The following is an 18,719-nucleotide window of genomic DNA, read 5'->3' on the forward strand; positions in this document are numbered from 1 at the left end:
GTCGAATCGAATGGCTCGAAGGCTGCGCGAGCATGTTTACGTTTTCGGCCTAAAAAATTCTCGAACGTTAAATGGTAGGTTAAGGAGTTAAATGTAGAAGCTACCGTTATTAGAATATATATCGCCGGGCCGATTATTAGAATTTCGCGAATCTCAAGTTCAAGCAATCCCTCGAATAACATGTACGAGAAACTTTAACGCGACATATTAATTTTGACATAATTACTATGATTAACATAACCGCGCGGTGTCGTTGCAATGGTAATGGAAATCGTACAATATTTCATAAACAATAATAAGTATATCATAATTTTGCGTTTCGATAATAAGACCAACAACCGGGAAATTTTAGTATTATTGGCAAATTTTTATTACCGTACATACATCGCGTACATCGTGAATATTTAAAAATGTTACATTCGATATGATTATACGTATAAAATAAATGATTAACGAAAAATGTATAATTTCATGGAAATTCTTAATAAAAATAAAAAAAATTGAAGAATTGAGCGCACACCTTTCAAAATGCAGCAACTTTTTTAAAAAAAAAATCAAAAACTCGTTTTTTTTCAACTTTTTATTGGGCCTATAACACGGAAATGAAAAAATTTTGAAATATAAAATCGTAGATAACTCGGTAACTTGTATGCATGCTGAAAAATCTATTGGAAATGTTACTTTTTCTTTCTTTTTGGTTATCCCAAATAATAGCAAAATTAATAACACCCGTTTCAGCAGACAGGGTCTAGTAGACTAGATGCTCTATCATCTGAAAAATATTCGAGTTGCTTAGTCCAGTTTTAAAGTATCCTCAATTTTGTGAGACTTCTACTCGTTCTTAACACTGGTCTTTTACTGAGCTCCGAGCATGACAGATTCTCTACAACAATTACAAGACTGAATTTTATTCAAACTCTTCGGCAATTTTATTATAATGAACGCTTGATTCAAGAAACTTTTTAACATTTTTTTTAAATTTTTAAAAATTTTCTTTTAATTTTAAAAAATCCTTTTTTCTATGAAGGGTATGCGATGAAAATGTAAAGCCATTTTATTTTCTGTCGATTATCCTTTATTAAATTTGTCATATATTGCGACAGGTATGAAAAAATAGAATTATGTACATCTTATCTTCATTCGATACATTCATTCGACACGTTCATTCATACGACTAGAATTCTTCTCATTTGAAGAAACAACTATCTACCGTGCCCAAATCAGGTATTTGTATTATTGTACATTACAACTTTTCTATTTCTCTATTCTATAAACTAATATCGAACGGAAAACGCATGGTAATCGAGATCGATGAAATACTTTGAAGTACATATAATTATTACCATTACGAATATTACTCCACGTTAAAAATTCTAACATGTCGGAAAACTACCTTATAGTATTACAAAATTTAATATATTTTACGTCAGGTTTCACACAGTTGAATGAGAACAACGTCCCACACAAATAAAAGAAAAAACATAATAACAATATACAGTGGCCTTAGTTAAATAAAATATCGCCTACCGTCACTGTACATTAAAAATATATACAATATATATAATATAGTACACGAAGCTTGTCAATAAGCAGTCAGTGAGCAAGTATCGAAATTAATGACGCCGATAACGCTTGGAGATTAAAATTATTTCACCGGGATCTATTCAATATCAGTCTTCAACGGTCTACTCAGCAACGCCATGCAGATATTCATTCATTCCTAATCGAAACGAGTGATTAATCTCGTTCTTGAACAGGTTCCGAAAAGTATGGCCTCCGGAATGCGTTTGCGGCGGTTCAAATGGTGTAAGGACGGTGGTGTATCACACTTCCTTTGCGGAAGTGGAAGCGCCACCGTCGACAGCGTCCTGCGCCGCCGCAATGGCCGCTCTCTGTTCAGCGGCGGCGCTACGCGTAAAACGTCTTGTCGACGCTGGAAACTCGGGGATTGGCTCAACCGTCCTCTTGCGTTTAAGTTTTCGGTTCTCCGTGAGAACACGCTGACGGTTGAGCTCTTTCCCCTCCGCAGTCCTCTTCCACTTATAATAATGGATGATGATTTCTCCCTGCAACATTATAAAAAAAAAAGCTTTGAGCATATCGTGCATGAAAAATATACGTACGATTATTTTTTTGGAGGAACGATCAACCGCGAAGCATGGATTTATCAACGTGTTTACTTCAAGAAGAAAACTTCTGTTCGACTTTCAAGGTCTTCCTAGAATCGAACGATCGAAAATAGTGGTAGATCTCGAAGCGATGATTACTCGAAAGAGCAGAGATAATAGAAATAATGATAATAAGCAAGAAAAAAGAAAAGGAAAAAACTGACGATGAAATTGAACTTACCCTGGTCTTTTCCGGCAAATATTTTTTCCTCAAAGAGGCAAAATCCTTGCCGTGTTCTGCATAACCTGCAGCGAACAGCTCCTGAAAAATATAACATAATATTATAGAATATGATCGTGATCTCTTTTCACCTGGTTAACACCTTAACCTACAACTACGGGCATAGCCCGCGTAGTACGCTGATCGGGCCAAATATAAACATTAGCGGCGGCGCCCTTTTAAATTTATAAATATTTGTGGAATATTGTATTTATACAGTATATATATAAAAAATATTATAAATATTATATATATTTATACAAAAATCAGTAATACAAGATGCGATACAATTCGAAACATTCCGGTCGGTAATATTTACGATTGGCCCGATCAGCGTATTACACAAGTCGAATCGAATGGCTCGAAGGCTGCGCGAGCATGTTTACGTTTTCGGCCTAAAAAGTTCTCGAACGTTAAATCGTAGGTTAAGGAGTTAAATGTAGAAGCTACCGTTATTAGAATATATATCGCCGGGCCGAGAATTAGAATTTCGCGAATCTCAAGTTCAAGCAATCCCTCGAATAACATGTACGAGAAACTTTAACGCGACATATTAATTTTGACATAATTACTATGATTAACATAACCGCGCGGTGTCGTTGCAATGGTAATGGAAATCGTACAATATTTCATAAACAATAATAAGTATATCATAATTTTGCGTTTCGATAATAAGACCAACAACCGGGAAATTTTAGTATTATTGGCAAATTTTTATTACCGTACATACATCGCGTACATCGTGAATATTTAAAAATGTTACATTCGATATGATTATACGTATAAAATAAATGATTAACGAAAAATGTATAATTTCATGGAAATTCTTAATAAAAATAAAAAAAATTGAAGAATTGAGCGCACACCTTTCAAAATGCAGCAACTTTTTTAAAAAAAAAATCAAAAACTCGTTTTTTTTCAACTTTTTATTGGGCCTATAACACGGAAATGAAAAAATTTTGAAATATAAAATCGTAGATAACTCGGTAACTTGTATGCATGCTGAAAAATCTATTGGAAATGTTACTTTTTCTTTCTTTTTGGTTATCCCAAATAATAGCAAAATTAATAACACCCGTTTCAGCAGACAGGGTCTAGTAGACTAGATGCTCTATCATCTGAAAAATATTCGAGTTGCTTAGTCCAGTTTTAAAGTATCCTCAATTTTGTGAGACTTCTACTCGTTCTTAACACTGGTCTTTTACTGAGCTCCGAGCATGACAGATTCTCTACAACAATTACAAGACTGAATTTTATTCAAACTCTTCGGCAATTTTATTATAATGAACGCTTGATTCAAGAAACTTTTTAACATTTTTTTTAAATTTTTAAAAATTTTCTTTTAATTTTAAAAAATCCTTTTTTCTATGAAGGGTATGCGATGAAAATGTAAAGCCATTTTATTTTCTGTCGATTATCCTTTATTAAATTTGTCATATATTGCGACAGGTATGAAAAAATAGAATTATGTACATCTTATCTTCATTCGATACATTCATTCGACACGTTCATTCATACAACTAGAATTCTTCTCATTTGAAGAAACAACTATCTACCGTGCCCAAATCAGGTATTTGTATTATTGTACATTACAACTTTTCTATTTCTCTATTCTATAAACTAATATCGAACGGAAAACGCATGGTAATCGAGATCGATGAAATACTTTGAAGTACATATAATTATTACCATTACGAATATTACTCCACGTTAAAAATTCTAACATGTCGGAAAACTACCTTATAGTATTACAAAATTTAATATATTTTACGTCAGGTTTCACACAGTTGAATGAGAACAACGTCCCACACAAATAAAAGAAAAAACATAATAACAATATACAGTGGCCTTAATTAAATAAAATATCGCCTACCGTCACTGTACATTAAAAATATATACAATATATATAATATAGTACACGAAGCTTGTCAATAAGCAGTCAGTGAGCAAGTATCGAAATTAATGACGCCGATAACGCTTGGAGATTAAAATTATTTCACCGGGATCTATTCAATATCAGTCTTCAACGGTCTACTCAGCAACGCCATGCAGATATTCATTCATTCCTAATCGAAACGAGTGATTAATCTCGTTCTTGAACAGGTTCCGAAAAGTATGGCCTCCGGAATGCGTTTGCGGCGGTTCAAATGGTGTAAGGACGGTGGTGTATCACACTTCCTTTGCGGAAGTGGAAGCGCCACCGTCGACAGCGTCCTGCGCCGCCGCAATGGCCGCTCTCTGTTCAGCGGCGGCGCTACGCGTAAAACGTCTTGTCGACGCTGGAAACTCGGGGATTGGCTCAACCGTCCTCTTGCGTTTAAGTTTTCGGTTCTCCGTGAGAACACGCTGACGGTTGAGCTCTTTCCCCTCCGCAGTCCTCTTCCACTTATAATAATGGATGATGATTTCTCCCTGCAACATTATAAAAAAAAAAGCTTTGAGCATATCGTGCATGAAAAATATACGTACGATTATTTTTTTGGAGGAACGATCAACCGCGAAGCATGGATTTATCAACGTGTTTACTTCAAGAAGAAAACTTCTGTTCGACTTTCAAGGTCTTCCTAGAATCGAACGATCGAAAATAGTGGTAGATCTCGAAGCGATGATTACTCGAAAGAGCAGAGATAATAGAAATAATGATAATAAGCAAGAAAAAAGAAAAGGAAAAAACTGACGATGAAATTGAACTTACCCTGGTCTTTTCCGGCAAATATTTTTTCCTCAAAGAGGCAAAATCCTTGCCGTGTTCTGCATAACCTGCAGCGAACAGCTCCTGAAAAATATAACATAATATTATAGAATATGATCGTGATCTCTTTTCACCTGGTTAACACCTTAACCTACAACTACGGGCATAGCCCGCGTAGTACGCTGATCGGGCCAAATATAAACATTAGCGGCGGCGCCCTTTTAAATTTATAAATATTTGTGGAATATTGTATTTATACAGTATATATATAAAAAATATTATAAATATTATATATATTTATACAAAAATCAGTAATACAAGATGCGATACAATTCGAAACATTCCGGTCGGTAATATTTACGATTGGCCCGATCAGCGTATTACACAAGTCGAATCGAATGGCTCGAAGGCTGCGCGAGCATGTTTACGTTTTCGGCCTAAAAAGTTCTCGAACGTTAAATCGTAGGTTAAGGAGTTAAATGTAGAAGCTACCGTTATTAGAATATATATCGCCGGGCCGAGAATTAGAATTTCGCGAATCTCAAGTTCAAGCAATCCCTCGAATAACATGTACGAGAAACTTTAACGCGACATATTAATTTTGACATAATTACTATGATTAACATAACCGCGCGGTGTCGTTGCAATGGTAATCGAAATCGGTATCGTTAAAACAGAAGAAAATAGAATATGATTATTGTTGTATCACTCACCCTGTCATTTGTGGACCATTTCGCCGTCAGCGTCTGCGGAGGCCCATGTTTTTTCATATGAGCCAATGCCGTAAGCGGCTTGTACCGATTTTGGTGCAGGCAGTCACTGAAGTATTGGTCCGCCATACCGGATGCAGAGTTTTCCAGTGCCTCGTTAAAACTGATACCCTTCTGGCACTGCGTTTCGCACAGCAGAAATCTTGCGTACCGAGTGTACAATGAGTACCAGAGGGGTACTTCGGCGGGTGGTTTCCAGATCGGTTCGTCCTGCTCGCCGTATTCTACGAGGGCCTCACTCTTATCCCGGCACTCAGGTATAACTGCTGCCCTTTCTTTATAAAATTCCACCGTGTTCTATTAAAAAAAAAATGACATTTTAATTAGTTCACTGTAGACGCGACGAAATTCTGATTTCTTGTGCACGGCAAAATCGTCGAGACTACCGCAAAACGCGACGCGCAGAAATAATTCAATTTAACGTTTTCCTTTTTTGTTCATTTTCACCGATAGACGATTAAGATGATTTTATTCAGAGAACACTGTCTTTTCTAACACTTGGCCAACCGAACTGGCAGATTATGATTAATGAAAAATTAAAAAAAGTATGAAGTATATAATATATAAAGTAAATATAATAATATATGAAGTATAAGTTTGCTTTATAATTTTTGTTTTTTAATCGAACGAAATATTTTAATTTTACGAACATTTCTGAGGTTTCTAGCGCGGCCGTGGAAGCATTAAGAAAGAAATACAGCGGCGAATAAATACGAACCTTTTTCGGCGACTTTTTCGACGAATTCCTCCGGTTCTTCCTGTTACCCATCTCACAGAACTACGCGCACTTCTTTCGATTTCAAACTCGTTCCGTCAAAGACAAGACTGTTTATGATTACGCGCACTTCTTTCGATTTCAAACTCTCTCCGTCGAAGATAAGACTGTTTATGATTACGCGCACTTCTTTCGATTTCAAACTCGCTCTGTCGAAGACAAGACTGTTTATGATTACGCGCACTTCTTTCGATTTCAAACCCTATCCGTCGAAGACAAGACTCTTTATGATTAAGATAATCGTCGCGCCAGCTTATATATGCTTACCATCCCTCAGGTATTCGAAAATGCACGTGGTCCACCCTCACCCCCTCCACGTATCCTATATTTTTGCCAATAGCAAAGGATCTTTATGGAAGGAGGTACGCGTCCTCTTTATCCTTGCCTGCAATAAAGGATCATTATGGAGGGGGGCACACGAATTTCGATTTTCCGAAGCCGCCGCTCCTGCTGGCGCAGGTAAATTTCTATTAATTACCCCGGGCCGGCTGTAATGGAATGCGACGCTAATCGTACCATCGGGGAAAACACGCAGAAACGCGTCCGTCGCATACTGCAGATTGATGGACGAGTTTTCTTTTTTCTTTAAACAATTGTTTTAAACAATTTGTTAATACATGCACACGGTTATTGAAACATATAGGTAAGCTTTGGAAAAAAAGAGCGATCGGAATAGAAGAAAACAGATTCAGCTATCGAGGATTAATTGATTCGAATAATTATATTATTATATAATATTATATATACGAGCCGTTTATTTTTAAAGTGGCTTAAGTCACTTTACCGTAATGAAAAGTGTTTATACGAAATTATTTATACTGAGAAAAATAGTATCCTGAGATAACAAATACAAGAAAATCTTCTCGAAAGTTAGCATCCATATTTTGAAAAAAATAATGAAAGTAATGGTAGTTGTAAATAAAACTTAGTATGATCTTTTTATCTGTAAACAATTTAGAGCGATATCGAAATTCAGAATCCTAATATTTGGGAGATGGATGTGTTTAGCTCTTAACAGTATCGCAAATATGTTTAATTGGAAAACGGAGCAAGTCCAGCTTAGATTGAAATTATTTTTAATCGTATGGTAAAATTTAATTCCGACTGCTGTTATGCTGAAACAAATGTGATGGTTTAACATCGTGTCCGAAATGTGTAGGGTGTTTTTATCTATCTATCTATCTATCTTTGATATTGGTAATCGGTTATTGTACAATATTTCATAAACAATAATAAGTATATCATAATTTTGCGTTTCGATTACAAGACCAACAACCGGGAAATTTTAGTATTATTGGCAAATTTTTATTACCATACATACATCGCGTACATCGTGAATATTTAAAAATGTTACATTCGATATGATTATACGTATAAAATAAATGATTAACGAAAAATGTATAATTTCATGGAAATTCTTAATAAAAATAAAAAAAATTGAAGAATTGAGCGCACACCTTTCAAAATGCAGCAACTTTTTAAAAAAAGAAATCAAAAACTCGTTTTTTTTCAACTTTTTATTGGGCCTATAACACGGAAATGAAACAATTTTGAAATATAAAATCATAGATAACTCGGTAACTTGTATGCATGCTGAAAAATCTATTGGAAATGTTACTTTTTCTTTCTTTTTGGTTATCCCAAATAATAGCAAAATTAATAACACCCGTTTCAGCAGACAGGGTCTAGTAGACTAGATGCTCTATCATCTGAAAAATATTCGAGTTGCTTAGTCCAGTTTTAAAGTATCCTCAATTTTGTGAGACTTCTACTCGTTCTTAACACTGGTCTTTTACTGAGCTCCGAGCATGACAGATTCTCTACAACAATTACAAGACTGAATTTTATTCAAACTCTTCGGCAATTTTATTATAATGAACGCTTGATTCAAGAAACTTTTTAACATTTTTTTTAAATTTTTAAAAATTTTCTTTTAATTTTAAAAAATCCTTTTTTCTATGAAGGGTATGCGATGAAAATGTAAAGCCATTTTATTTTCTGTCGATTATCCTTTATTAAATTTGTCATATATTGCGACAGGTATGAAAAAATAGAATTATGTACATCTTATCTTCATTCGATACATTCATTCGACACGTTCATTCATACGACTAGAATTCTTCTCATTTGAAGAAACAACTATCTACCGTGCCCAAATCAGGCATTTATATTATTGAACATTACAACCTTTCTATTTCTCTATTTTATAAACAAATATCGAACGGAAAACGCATGGTAATCGGGATCGATGAAATACTTTGAAGTACATATAATTATTACCATTACGAATATTACTCCACGTTAAAAATTCTAACATGTCGGAAAACTACCTTATAGTATTACAAAATTTAATATATTTTACGTCAGGTTTCACACAGTTGAATGAGAACAACGTCCCACACAAATAAAAGAAAAAACATAATAACAATATACAGTGGCCTTAATTAAATAAAATATCGCCTACCGTCACTGTACATTAAAAATATATACAATATATATAATATAGTACACGAAGCTTGTCAATAAGCAGTCAGTGAGCAAGTATCGAAATTAATGACGCCGATAACGCTTGGAGATTAAAATTATTTCACCGGGATCTATTCAATATCAGTCTTCAACGGTCTACTCAGCAACGCCATGCAGATATTCATTCATTCCTAATCGAAACGAGTGATTAATCTCGTTCTTGAACAGGTTCCGAAAAGTATGGCCTCCGGAATGCGTTTGCGGCGGTTCAAATGGTGTAAGGACGGTGGTGTATCACACTTCCTTTGCGGAAGTGGAAGCGCCACCGTCGACAGCGTCCTGCGCCGCCGCAATGGCCGCTCTATGTTCAGCGGCGGCGCTACGCGTAAAACGTCTTGTCGACGCTGGAAACTCAGGGATTGGCTCAACCGTCCTCTTGCGTTTAAGTTTTTGGTTCTCCGTGAGAACACGTTGACGGTTGAGCTCTTTCCCCTCCGCAGTCCTCTTCCACTTATAATAATATACGACGATTTCTCCCTGCAACATTATAAAAAAAAAAGCTTTGAGCATATCGTGCATGAAAAATATACGTACGATTATTTTTTTGGAGGAACGATCAACCGCGAAGCATGGATTTATCAACGTGTTTACTTCAAGAAGAAAACTTCTGTTCGACTTTCAAGGTCTTCCTAGAATCCAACGATCGAAAATAGTGGTAGATCTCGAAGCGATGATTACTCGAAAGAGCAGTGATAATAGAAATAATGATAATAAGCAAGAAAAAAGAAGAGGAAGAAACTGACGATGAAATTGAACTTACCCTGGTCTTCTCCGGCAAATATTTTTTCCTCAAAGAGGCAAAATCCTTGCCGTGTACTACATAACCTGCAGCGAACAGCTCCTGAAAAATATAACATAATATTATAGAATATGATCGTGATCTCTTTTCACCTGGTTAACACCTTAACCTACAACTACGGGTATAGCCCGCGTAGTACGCTGTTCGGGCCAAATATAAACATTAGCGGCGGCGCCCTTTTAAATTTATAAATATTTGTGGAATATTGTATTTATACAGTATATATATAAAAAATATTATAAATATTATATATATTTATACAAAAATCAGTAATACAATATGTGATACAATTCGAAACATTCCGGTCGGTAATATTTACGATTGGCCCGATCAGCGTATTACACAAGTCGAATCGAATGGCTCGAAGGCTGCGCGAGCATGTTTACGTTTTCGGCCTAAAAAATTCTCGAACGTTAAATGGTAGGTTAAGGAGTTAAATGTAGAAGCTACCGTTATTAGAATATATATCGCCGGGCCGATTATTAGAATTTCGCGAATCTCAAGTTCAAGCAATCCCTCGAATAACATGTACGAGAAACTTTAACGCGACATATTAATTTTGACATAATTACTATGATTAACATAACCGCGCGGTGTCGTTGCAATGGTAATGGAAATCGTACAATATTTCATAAACAATAATAAGTATATCATAATTTTGCGTTTCGATAATAAGACCAACAACCGGGAAATTTTAGTATTATTGGCAAATTTTTATTACCGTACATACATCGCGTACATCGTGAATATTTAAAAATGTTACATTCGATATGATTATACGTATAAAATAAATGATTAACGAAAAATGTATAATTTCATGGAAATTCTTAATAAAAATAAAAAAAATTGAAGAATTGAGCGCACACCTTTCAAAATGCAGCAACTTTTTTAAAAAAAAAATCAAAAACTCGTTTTTTTTCAACTTTTTATTGGGCCTATAACACGGAAATGAAAAAATTTTGAAATATAAAATCGTAGATAACTCGGTAACTTGTATGCATGCTGAAAAATCTATTGGAAATGTTACTTTTTCTTTCTTTTTGGTTATCCCAAATAATAGCAAAATTAATAACACCCGTTTCAGCAGACAGGGTCTAGTAGACTAGATGCTCTATCATCTGAAAAATATTCGAGTTGCTTAGTCCAGTTTTAAAGTATCCTCAATTTTGTGAGACTTCTACTCGTTCTTAACACTGGTCTTTTACTGAGCTCCGAGCATGACAGATTCTCTACAACAATTACAAGACTGAATTTTATTCAAACTCTTCGGCAATTTTATTATAATGAACGCTTGATTCAAGAAACTTTTTAACATTTTTTTTAAATTTTTAAAAATTTTCTTTTAATTTTAAAAAATCCTTTTTTCTATGAAGGGTATGCGATGAAAATGTAAAGCCATTTTATTTTCTGTCGATTATCCTTTATTAAATTTGTCATATATTGCGACAGGTATGAAAAAATAGAATTATGTACATCTTATCTTCATTCGATACATTCATTCGACACGTTCATTCATACAACTAGAATTCTTCTCATTTGAAGAAACAACTATCTACCGTGCCCAAATCAGGTATTTGTATTATTGTACATTACAACTTTTCTATTTCTCTATTCTATAAACTAATATCGAACGGAAAACGCATGGTAATCGAGATCGATGAAATACTTTGAAGTACATATAATTATTACCATTACGAATATTACTCCACGTTAAAAATTCTAACATGTCGGAAAACTACCTTATAGTATTACAAAATTTAATATATTTTACGTCAGGTTTCACACAGTTGAATGAGAACAACGTCCCACACAAATAAAAGAAAAAACATAATAACAATATACAGTGGCCTTAATTAAATAAAATATCGCCTACCGTCACTGTACATTAAAAATATATACAATATATATAATATAGTACACGAAGCTTGTCAATAAGCAGTCAGTGAGCAAGTATCGAAATTAATGACGCCGATAACGCTTGGAGATTAAAATTATTTCACCGGGATCTATTCAATATCAGTCTTCAACGGTCTACTCAGCAACGCCATGCAGATATTCATTCATTCCTAATCGAAACGAGTGATTAATCTCGTTCTTGAACAGGTTCCGAAAAGTATGGCCTCCGGAATGCGTTTGCGGCGGTTCAAATGGTGTAAGGACGGTGGTGTATCACACTTCCTTTGCGGAAGTGGAAGCGCCACCGTCGACAGCGTCCTGCGCCGCCGCAATGGCCGCTCTCTGTTCAGCGGCGGCGCTACGCGTAAAACGTCTTGTCGACGCTGGAAACTCGGGGATTGGCTCAACCGTCCTCTTGCGTTTAAGTTTTCGGTTCTCCGTGAGAACACGCTGACGGTTGAGCTCTTTCCCCTCCGCAGTCCTCTTCCACTTATAATAATGGATGATGATTTCTCCCTGCAACATTATAAAAAAAAAAGCTTTGAGCATATCGTGCATGAAAAATATACGTACGATTATTTTTTTGGAGGAACGATCAACCGCGAAGCATGGATTTATCAACGTGTTTACTTCAAGAAGAAAACTTCTGTTCGACTTTCAAGGTCTTCCTAGAATCGAACGATCGAAAATAGTGGTAGATCTCGAAGCGATGATTACTCGAAAGAGCAGAGATAATAGAAATAATGATAATAAGCAAGAAAAAAGAAAAGGAAAAAACTGACGATGAAATTGAACTTACCCTGGTCTTTTCCGGCAAATATTTTTTCCTCAAAGAGGCAAAATCCTTGCCGTGTTCTGCATAACCTGCAGCGAACAGCTCCTGAAAAATATAACATAATATTATAGAATATGATCGTGATCTCTTTTCACCTGGTTAACACCTTAACCTACAACTACGGGCATAGCCCGCGTAGTACGCTGATCGGGCCAAATATAAACATTAGCGGCGGCGCCCTTTTAAATTTATAAATATTTGTGGAATATTGTATTTATACAGTATATATATAAAAAATATTATAAATATTATATATATTTATACAAAAATCAGTAATACAAGATGCGATACAATTCGAAACATTCCGGTCGGTAATATTTACGATTGGCCCGATCAGCGTATTACACAAGTCGAATCGAATGGCTCGAAGGCTGCGCGAGCATGTTTACGTTTTCGGCCTAAAAAGTTCTCGAACGTTAAATCGTAGGTTAAGGAGTTAAATGTAGAAGCTACCGTTATTAGAATATATATCGCCGGGCCGAGAATTAGAATTTCGCGAATCTCAAGTTCAAGCAATCCCTCGAATAACATGTACGAGAAACTTTAACGCGACATATTAATTTTGACATAATTACTATGATTAACATAACCGCGCGGTGTCGTTGCAATGGTAATCGAAATCGGTATCGTTAAAACAGAAGAAAATAGAATATGATTATTGTTGTATCACTCACCCTGTCATTTGTGGACCATTTCGCCGTCAGCGTCTGCGGAGGCCCATGTTTTTTCATATGAGCCAATGCCGTAAGCGGCTTGTACCGATTTTGGTGCAGGCAGTCACTGAAGTATTGGTCCGCCATACCGGATGCAGAGTTTTCCAGTGCCTCGTTAAAACTGATACCCTTCTGGCACTGCGTTTCGCACAGCAGAAATCTTGCGTACCGAGTGTACAATGAGTACCAGAGGGGTACTTCGGCGGGTGGTTTCCAGATCGGTTCGTCCTGCTCGCCGTATTCTACGAGGGCCTCACTCTTATCCCGGCACTCAGGTATAACTGCTGCCCTTTCTTTATAAAATTCCACCGTGTTCTATTAAAAAAAAAATGACATTTTAATTAGTTCACTGTAGACGCGACGAAATTCTGATTTCTTGTGCACGGCAAAATCGTCGAGACTACCGCAAAACGCGACGCGCAGAAATAATTCAATTTAACGTTTTCCTTTTTTGTTCATTTTCACCGATAGACGATTAAGATGATTTTATTCAGAGAACACTGTCTTTTCTAACACTTGGCCAACCGAACTGGCAGATTATGATTAATGAAAAATTAAAAAAAGTATGAAGTATATAATATATAAAGTAAATATAATAATATATGAAGTATAAGTTTGCTTTATAATTTTTGTTTTTTAATCGAACGAAATATTTTAATTTTACGAACATTTCTGAGGTTTCTAGCGCGGCCGTGGAAGCATTAAGAAAGAAATACAGCGGCGAATAAATACGAACCTTTTTCGGCGACTTTTTCGACGAATTCCTCCGGTTCTTCCTGTTACCCATCTCACAGAACTACGCGCACTTCTTTCGATTTCAAACTCGTTCCGTCAAAGACAAGACTGTTTATGATTACGCGCACTTCTTTCGATTTCAAACTCTCTCCGTCGAAGATAAGACTGTTTATGATTACGCGCACTTCTTTCGATTTCAAACTCGCTCTGTCGAAGACAAGACTGTTTATGATTACGCGCACTTCTTTCGATTTCAAACCCTATCCGTCGAAGACAAGACTCTTTATGATTAAGATAATCGTCGCGCCAGCTTATATATGCTTACCATCCCTCAGGTATTCGAAAATGCACGTGGTCCACCCTCACCCCCTCCACGTATCCTATATTTTTGCCAATAGCAAAGGATCTTTATGGAAGGAGGTACGCGTCCTCTTTATCCTTGCCTGCAATAAAGGATCATTATGGAGGGGGGCACACGAATTTCGATTTTCCGAAGCCGCCGCTCCTGCTGGCGCAGGTAAATTTCTATTAATTACCCCGGGCCGGCTGTAATGGAATGCGACGCTAATCGTACCATCGGGGAAAACACGCAGAAACGCGTCCGTCGCATACTGCAGATTGATGGACGAGTTTTCTTTTTTCTTTAAACAATTGTTTTAAACAATTTGTTAATACATGCACACGGTTATTGAAACATATAGGTAAGCTTTGGAAAAAAAGAGCGATCGGAATAGAAGAAAACAGATTCAGCTATCGAGGATTAATTGATTCGAATAATTATATTATTATATAATATTATATATACGAGCCGTTTATTTTTAAAGTGGCTTAAGTCACTTTACCGTAATGAAAAGTGTTTATACGAAATTATTTATACTGAGAAAAATAGTATCCTGAGATAACAAATACAAGAAAATCTTCTCGAAAGTTAGCATCCATATTTTGAAAAAAATAATGAAAGTAATGGTAGTTGTAAATAAAACTTAGTATGATCTTTTTATCTGTAAACAATTTAGAGCGATATCGAAATTCAGAATCCTAATATTTGGGAGATGGATGTGTTTAGCTCTTAACAGTATCGCAAATATGTTTAATTGGAAAACGGAGCAAGTCCAGCTTAGATTGAAATTATTTTTAATCGTATGGTAAAATTTAATTCCGACTGCTGTTATGCTGAAACAAATGTGATGGTTTAACATCGTGTCCGAAATGTGTAGGGTGTTTTTATCTATCTATCTATCTATCTTTGATATTGGTAATCGGTTATTGTACAATATTTCATAAACAATAATAAGTATATCATAATTTTGCGTTTCGATTACAAGACCAACAACCGGGAAATTTTAGTATTATTGGCAAATTTTTATTACCATACATACATCGCGTACATCGTGAATATTTAAAAATGTTACATTCGATATGATTATACGTATAAAATAAATGATTAACGAAAAATGTATAATTTCATGGAAATTCTTAATAAAAATAAAAAAAATTGAAGAATTGAGCGCACACCTTTCAAAATGCAGCAACTTTTTAAAAAAAGAAATCAAAAACTCGTTTTTTTTCAACTTTTTATTGGGCCTATAACACGGAAATGAAACAATTTTGAAATATAAAATCATAGATAACTCGGTAACTTGTATGCATGCTGAAAAATCTATTGGAAATGTTACTTTTTCTTTCTTTTTGGTTATCCCAAATAATAGCAAAATTAATAACACCCGTTTCAGCAGACAGGGTCTAGTAGACTAGATGCTCTATCATCTGAAAAATATTCGAGTTGCTTAGTCCAGTTTTAAAGTATCCTCAATTTTGTGAGACTTCTACTCGTTCTTAACACTGGTCTTTTACTGAGCTCCGAGCATGACAGATTCTCTACAACAATTACAAGACTGAATTTTATTCAAACTCTTCGGCAATTTTATTATAATGAACGCTTGATTCAAGAAACTTTTTAACATTTTTTTTAAATTTTTAAAAATTTTCTTTTAATTTTAAAAAATCCTTTTTTCTATGAAGGGTATGCGATGAAAATGTAAAGCCATTTTATTTTCTGTCGATTATCCTTTATTAAATTTGTCATATATTGCGACAGGTATGAAAAAATAGAATTATGTACATCTTATCTTCATTCGATACATTCATTCGACACGTTCATTCATACGACTAGAATTCTTCTCATTTGAAGAAACAACTATCTACCGTGCCCAAATCAGGCATTTATATTATTGAACATTACAACCTTTCTATTTCTCTATTTTATAAACAAATATCGAACGGAAAACGCATGGTAATCGGGATCGATGAAATACTTTGAAGTACATATAATTATTACCATTACGAATATTACTCCACGTTAAAAATTCTAACATGTCGGAAAACTACCTTATAGTATTACAAAATTTAATATATTTTACGTCAGGTTTCACACAGTTGAATGAGAACAACGTCCCACACAAATAAAAGAAAAAACATAATAACAATATACAGTGGCCTTAATTAAATAAAATATCGCCTACCGTCACTGTACATTAAAAATATATACAATATATATAATATAGTACACGAAGCTTGTCAATAAGCAGTCAGTGAGCAAGTATCGAAATTAATGACGCCGATAACGCTTGGAGATTAAAATTATTTCACCGGGATCTATTCAATATCAGTCTTCAACGGTCTACTCAGCAACGCCATGCAGATATTCATTCATTCCTAATCGAAACGAGTGATTAATCTCGTTCTTGAACAGGTTCCGAAAAGTATGGCCTCCGGAATGCGTTTGCGGCGGTTCAAATGGTGTAAGGACGGTGGTGTATCACACTTCCTTTGCGGAAGTGGAAGCGCCACCGTCGACAGCGTCCTGCGCCGCCGCAATGGCCGCTCTATGTTCAGCGGCGGCGCTACGCGTAAAACGTCTTGTCGACGCTGGAAACTCAGGGATTGGCTCAACCGTCCTCTTGCGTTTAAGTTTTTGGTTCTCCGTGAGAACACGTTGACGGTTGAGCTCTTTCCCCTCCGCAGTCCTCTTCCACTTATAATAATATACGACGATTTCTCCCTGCAACATTATAAAAAAAAAAGCTTTGAGCATATCGTGCATGAAAAATATACGTACGATTATTTTTTTGGAGGAACGATCAACCGCGAAGCATGGATTTATCAACGTGTTTACTTCAAGAAGAAAACTTCTGTTCGACTTTCAAGGTCTTCCTAGAATCCAACGATCGAAAATAGTGGTAGATCTCGAAGCGATGATTACTCGAAAGAGCAGTGATAATAGAAATAATGATAATAAGCAAGAAAAAAGAAGAGGAAGAAACTGACGATGAAATTGAACTTACCCTGGTCTTCTCCGGCAAATATTTTTTCCTCAAAGAGGCAAAATCCTTGCCGTGTACTACATAACCTGCAGCGAACAGCTCCTGAAAAATATAACATAATATTATAGAATATGATCGTGATCTCTTTTCACCTGGTTAACACCTTAACCTACAACTACGGGCATAGCCCGCGTAGTACGCTGTTCGGGCCAAATATAAACATTAGCGGCGGCGCCCTTTTAAATTTATAAATATTTGTGGAATATTGTATTTATACAGTATATATATAAAAAATATTATAAATATTATATATATTTATACAAAAATCAGTAATACAATATGTGATACAATTCGAAACATTCCGGTCGGTAATATTTACGATTGGCCCGATCAGCGTATTACACAAGTCGAATCGAATGGCTCGAAGGCTGCGCGAGCATGTTTACGTTTTCGGCCTAAAAAATTCTCGAACGTTAAATGGTAGGTTAAGGAGTTAAATGTAGAAGCTACCGTTATTAGAATATATATCGCCGGGCCGATTATTAGAATTTCGCGAATCTCAAGTTCAAGCAATCCCTCGAATAACATGTACGAGAAACTTTAACGCGACATATTAATTTTGACATAATTACTATGATTAACATAACCGCGCGGTGTCGTTGCAATGGTAATGGAAATCGTACAATATTTCATAAACAATAATAAGTATATCATAATTTTGCGTTTCGATAATAAGACCAACAACCGGGAAATTTTAGTATTATTGGCAAATTTTTATTACCGTACATACATCGCGTACATCGTGAATATTTAAAAATGTTACATTCGATATGATTATACGTATAAAATAAATGATTAACGAAAAATGTATAATTTCATGGAAATTCTTAATAAAAATAAAAAAAATTGAAGAATTGAGCGCACACCTTTCAAAATGCAGCAACTTTTTTAAAAAAAAAATCAAAAACTCGTTTTTTTTCAACTTTTTATTGGGCCTATAACACGGAAATGAAAAAATTTTGAAATATAAAATCGTAGATAACTCGGTAACTTGTATGCATGCTGAAAAATCTATTGGAAATGTTACTTTTTCTTTCTTTTTGGTTATCCCAAATAATAGCAAAATTAATAACACCCGTTTCAGCAGACAGGGTCTAGTAGACTAGATGCTCTATCATCTGAAAAATATTCGAGTTGCTTAGTCCAGTTTTAAAGTATCCTCAATTTTGTGAGACTTCTACTCGTTCTTAACACTGGTCTTTTACTG

General features: G+C 35.3%; 2 protein-coding genes and 4 long non-coding RNA genes across 6 annotated transcripts; 2 read left to right on the forward strand and 4 right to left on the reverse strand.

Moving 5' to 3' along the window:
* Nucleotides 1–3,786: 3,786 nt before the first annotated feature.
* LOC143259924 (uncharacterized) lies at nucleotides 3,787–6,820 on the reverse strand. The gene is made up of 4 exons (XM_076524142.1): nucleotides 6,569–6,820; nucleotides 5,794–6,147; nucleotides 5,084–5,164; nucleotides 3,787–4,800 (listed from the first exon to the last, which is right to left on the reverse strand). The coding sequence occupies exons 1-4, from the start codon at nucleotides 6,617–6,619 to the stop codon at nucleotides 4,558–4,560; spliced, it is 729 nt and encodes a 242-aa protein (XP_076380257.1). The 5' UTR covers nucleotides 6,620–6,820; the 3' UTR covers nucleotides 3,787–4,557.
* On the forward strand, nucleotides 5,970–8,071 carry LOC143259925 (uncharacterized). Its single transcript, XR_013033973.1, has 2 exons — nucleotides 5,970–6,107; nucleotides 6,903–8,071. It is a non-coding gene; the product is annotated as an uncharacterized LOC143259925 (long non-coding RNA).
* Nucleotides 8,072–8,956: 885 nt separating this feature from the next.
* Nucleotides 8,957–10,094, reverse strand: LOC143259926 (uncharacterized). Its single transcript, XR_013033974.1, has 2 exons — nucleotides 9,912–10,094; nucleotides 8,957–9,628 (listed from the first exon to the last, which is right to left on the reverse strand). It is a non-coding gene; the product is annotated as an uncharacterized LOC143259926 (long non-coding RNA).
* A 1,254-nt stretch (nucleotides 10,095–11,348) lies between these two features.
* Nucleotides 11,349–14,382, reverse strand: LOC143259921 (uncharacterized). Its single transcript, XM_076524141.1, has 4 exons — nucleotides 14,131–14,382; nucleotides 13,356–13,709; nucleotides 12,646–12,726; nucleotides 11,349–12,362 (listed from the first exon to the last, which is right to left on the reverse strand). Exons 1-4 carry the CDS (start codon nucleotides 14,179–14,181, stop codon nucleotides 12,120–12,122), a joined length of 729 nt encoding a protein of 242 aa, XP_076380256.1. The 5' UTR covers nucleotides 14,182–14,382; the 3' UTR covers nucleotides 11,349–12,119.
* LOC143259922 (uncharacterized) lies at nucleotides 13,532–15,633 on the forward strand. The gene is made up of 2 exons (XR_013033971.1): nucleotides 13,532–13,669; nucleotides 14,465–15,633. It is a non-coding gene; the product is annotated as an uncharacterized LOC143259922 (long non-coding RNA).
* Nucleotides 15,634–16,518: 885 nt separating this feature from the next.
* Nucleotides 16,519–17,858, reverse strand: LOC143259923 (uncharacterized). Its single transcript, XR_013033972.1, has 2 exons — nucleotides 17,474–17,858; nucleotides 16,519–17,190 (listed from the first exon to the last, which is right to left on the reverse strand). It is a non-coding gene; the product is annotated as an uncharacterized LOC143259923 (long non-coding RNA).
* Nucleotides 17,859–18,719: the final 861 nt, after the last annotated feature.

The sequence above is a fragment of the Megalopta genalis genome, chromosome 8 (assembly GCF_051020955.1).
Source record: "Megalopta genalis isolate 19385.01 chromosome 8, iyMegGena1_principal, whole genome shotgun sequence".
Lineage (NCBI taxonomy): Eukaryota > Metazoa > Arthropoda > Insecta > Hymenoptera > Halictidae > Megalopta > Megalopta genalis.

Coding starts and splice junctions, on each gene's coding strand:
- LOC143259924 (XM_076524142.1), bottom strand. CDS start 6,619: ATGGGTAACAGGAAGAACCGGAGGAATTCGTCGAAAAAGTCGCCGAAA. Junction 6,148..6,568: donor CGAAAAAGTCGCCGAAAAAG/GTTCGTATTTAT, acceptor TTTTTTTAATAG/AACACGGTGGAATTTTATAA. Junction 4,801..5,083: donor ATTTGCCGGAAAAGACCAGG/GTAAGTTCAATT, acceptor ATAATGTTGCAG/GGAGAAATCATCATCCATTA.
- LOC143259921 (XM_076524141.1), bottom strand. CDS start 14,181: ATGGGTAACAGGAAGAACCGGAGGAATTCGTCGAAAAAGTCGCCGAAA. Junction 13,710..14,130: donor CGAAAAAGTCGCCGAAAAAG/GTTCGTATTTAT, acceptor TTTTTTTAATAG/AACACGGTGGAATTTTATAA. Junction 12,727..13,355: donor AATGGTCCACAAATGACAGG/GTGAGTGATACA, acceptor TATATTTTTCAG/GAGCTGTTCGCTGCAGGTTA.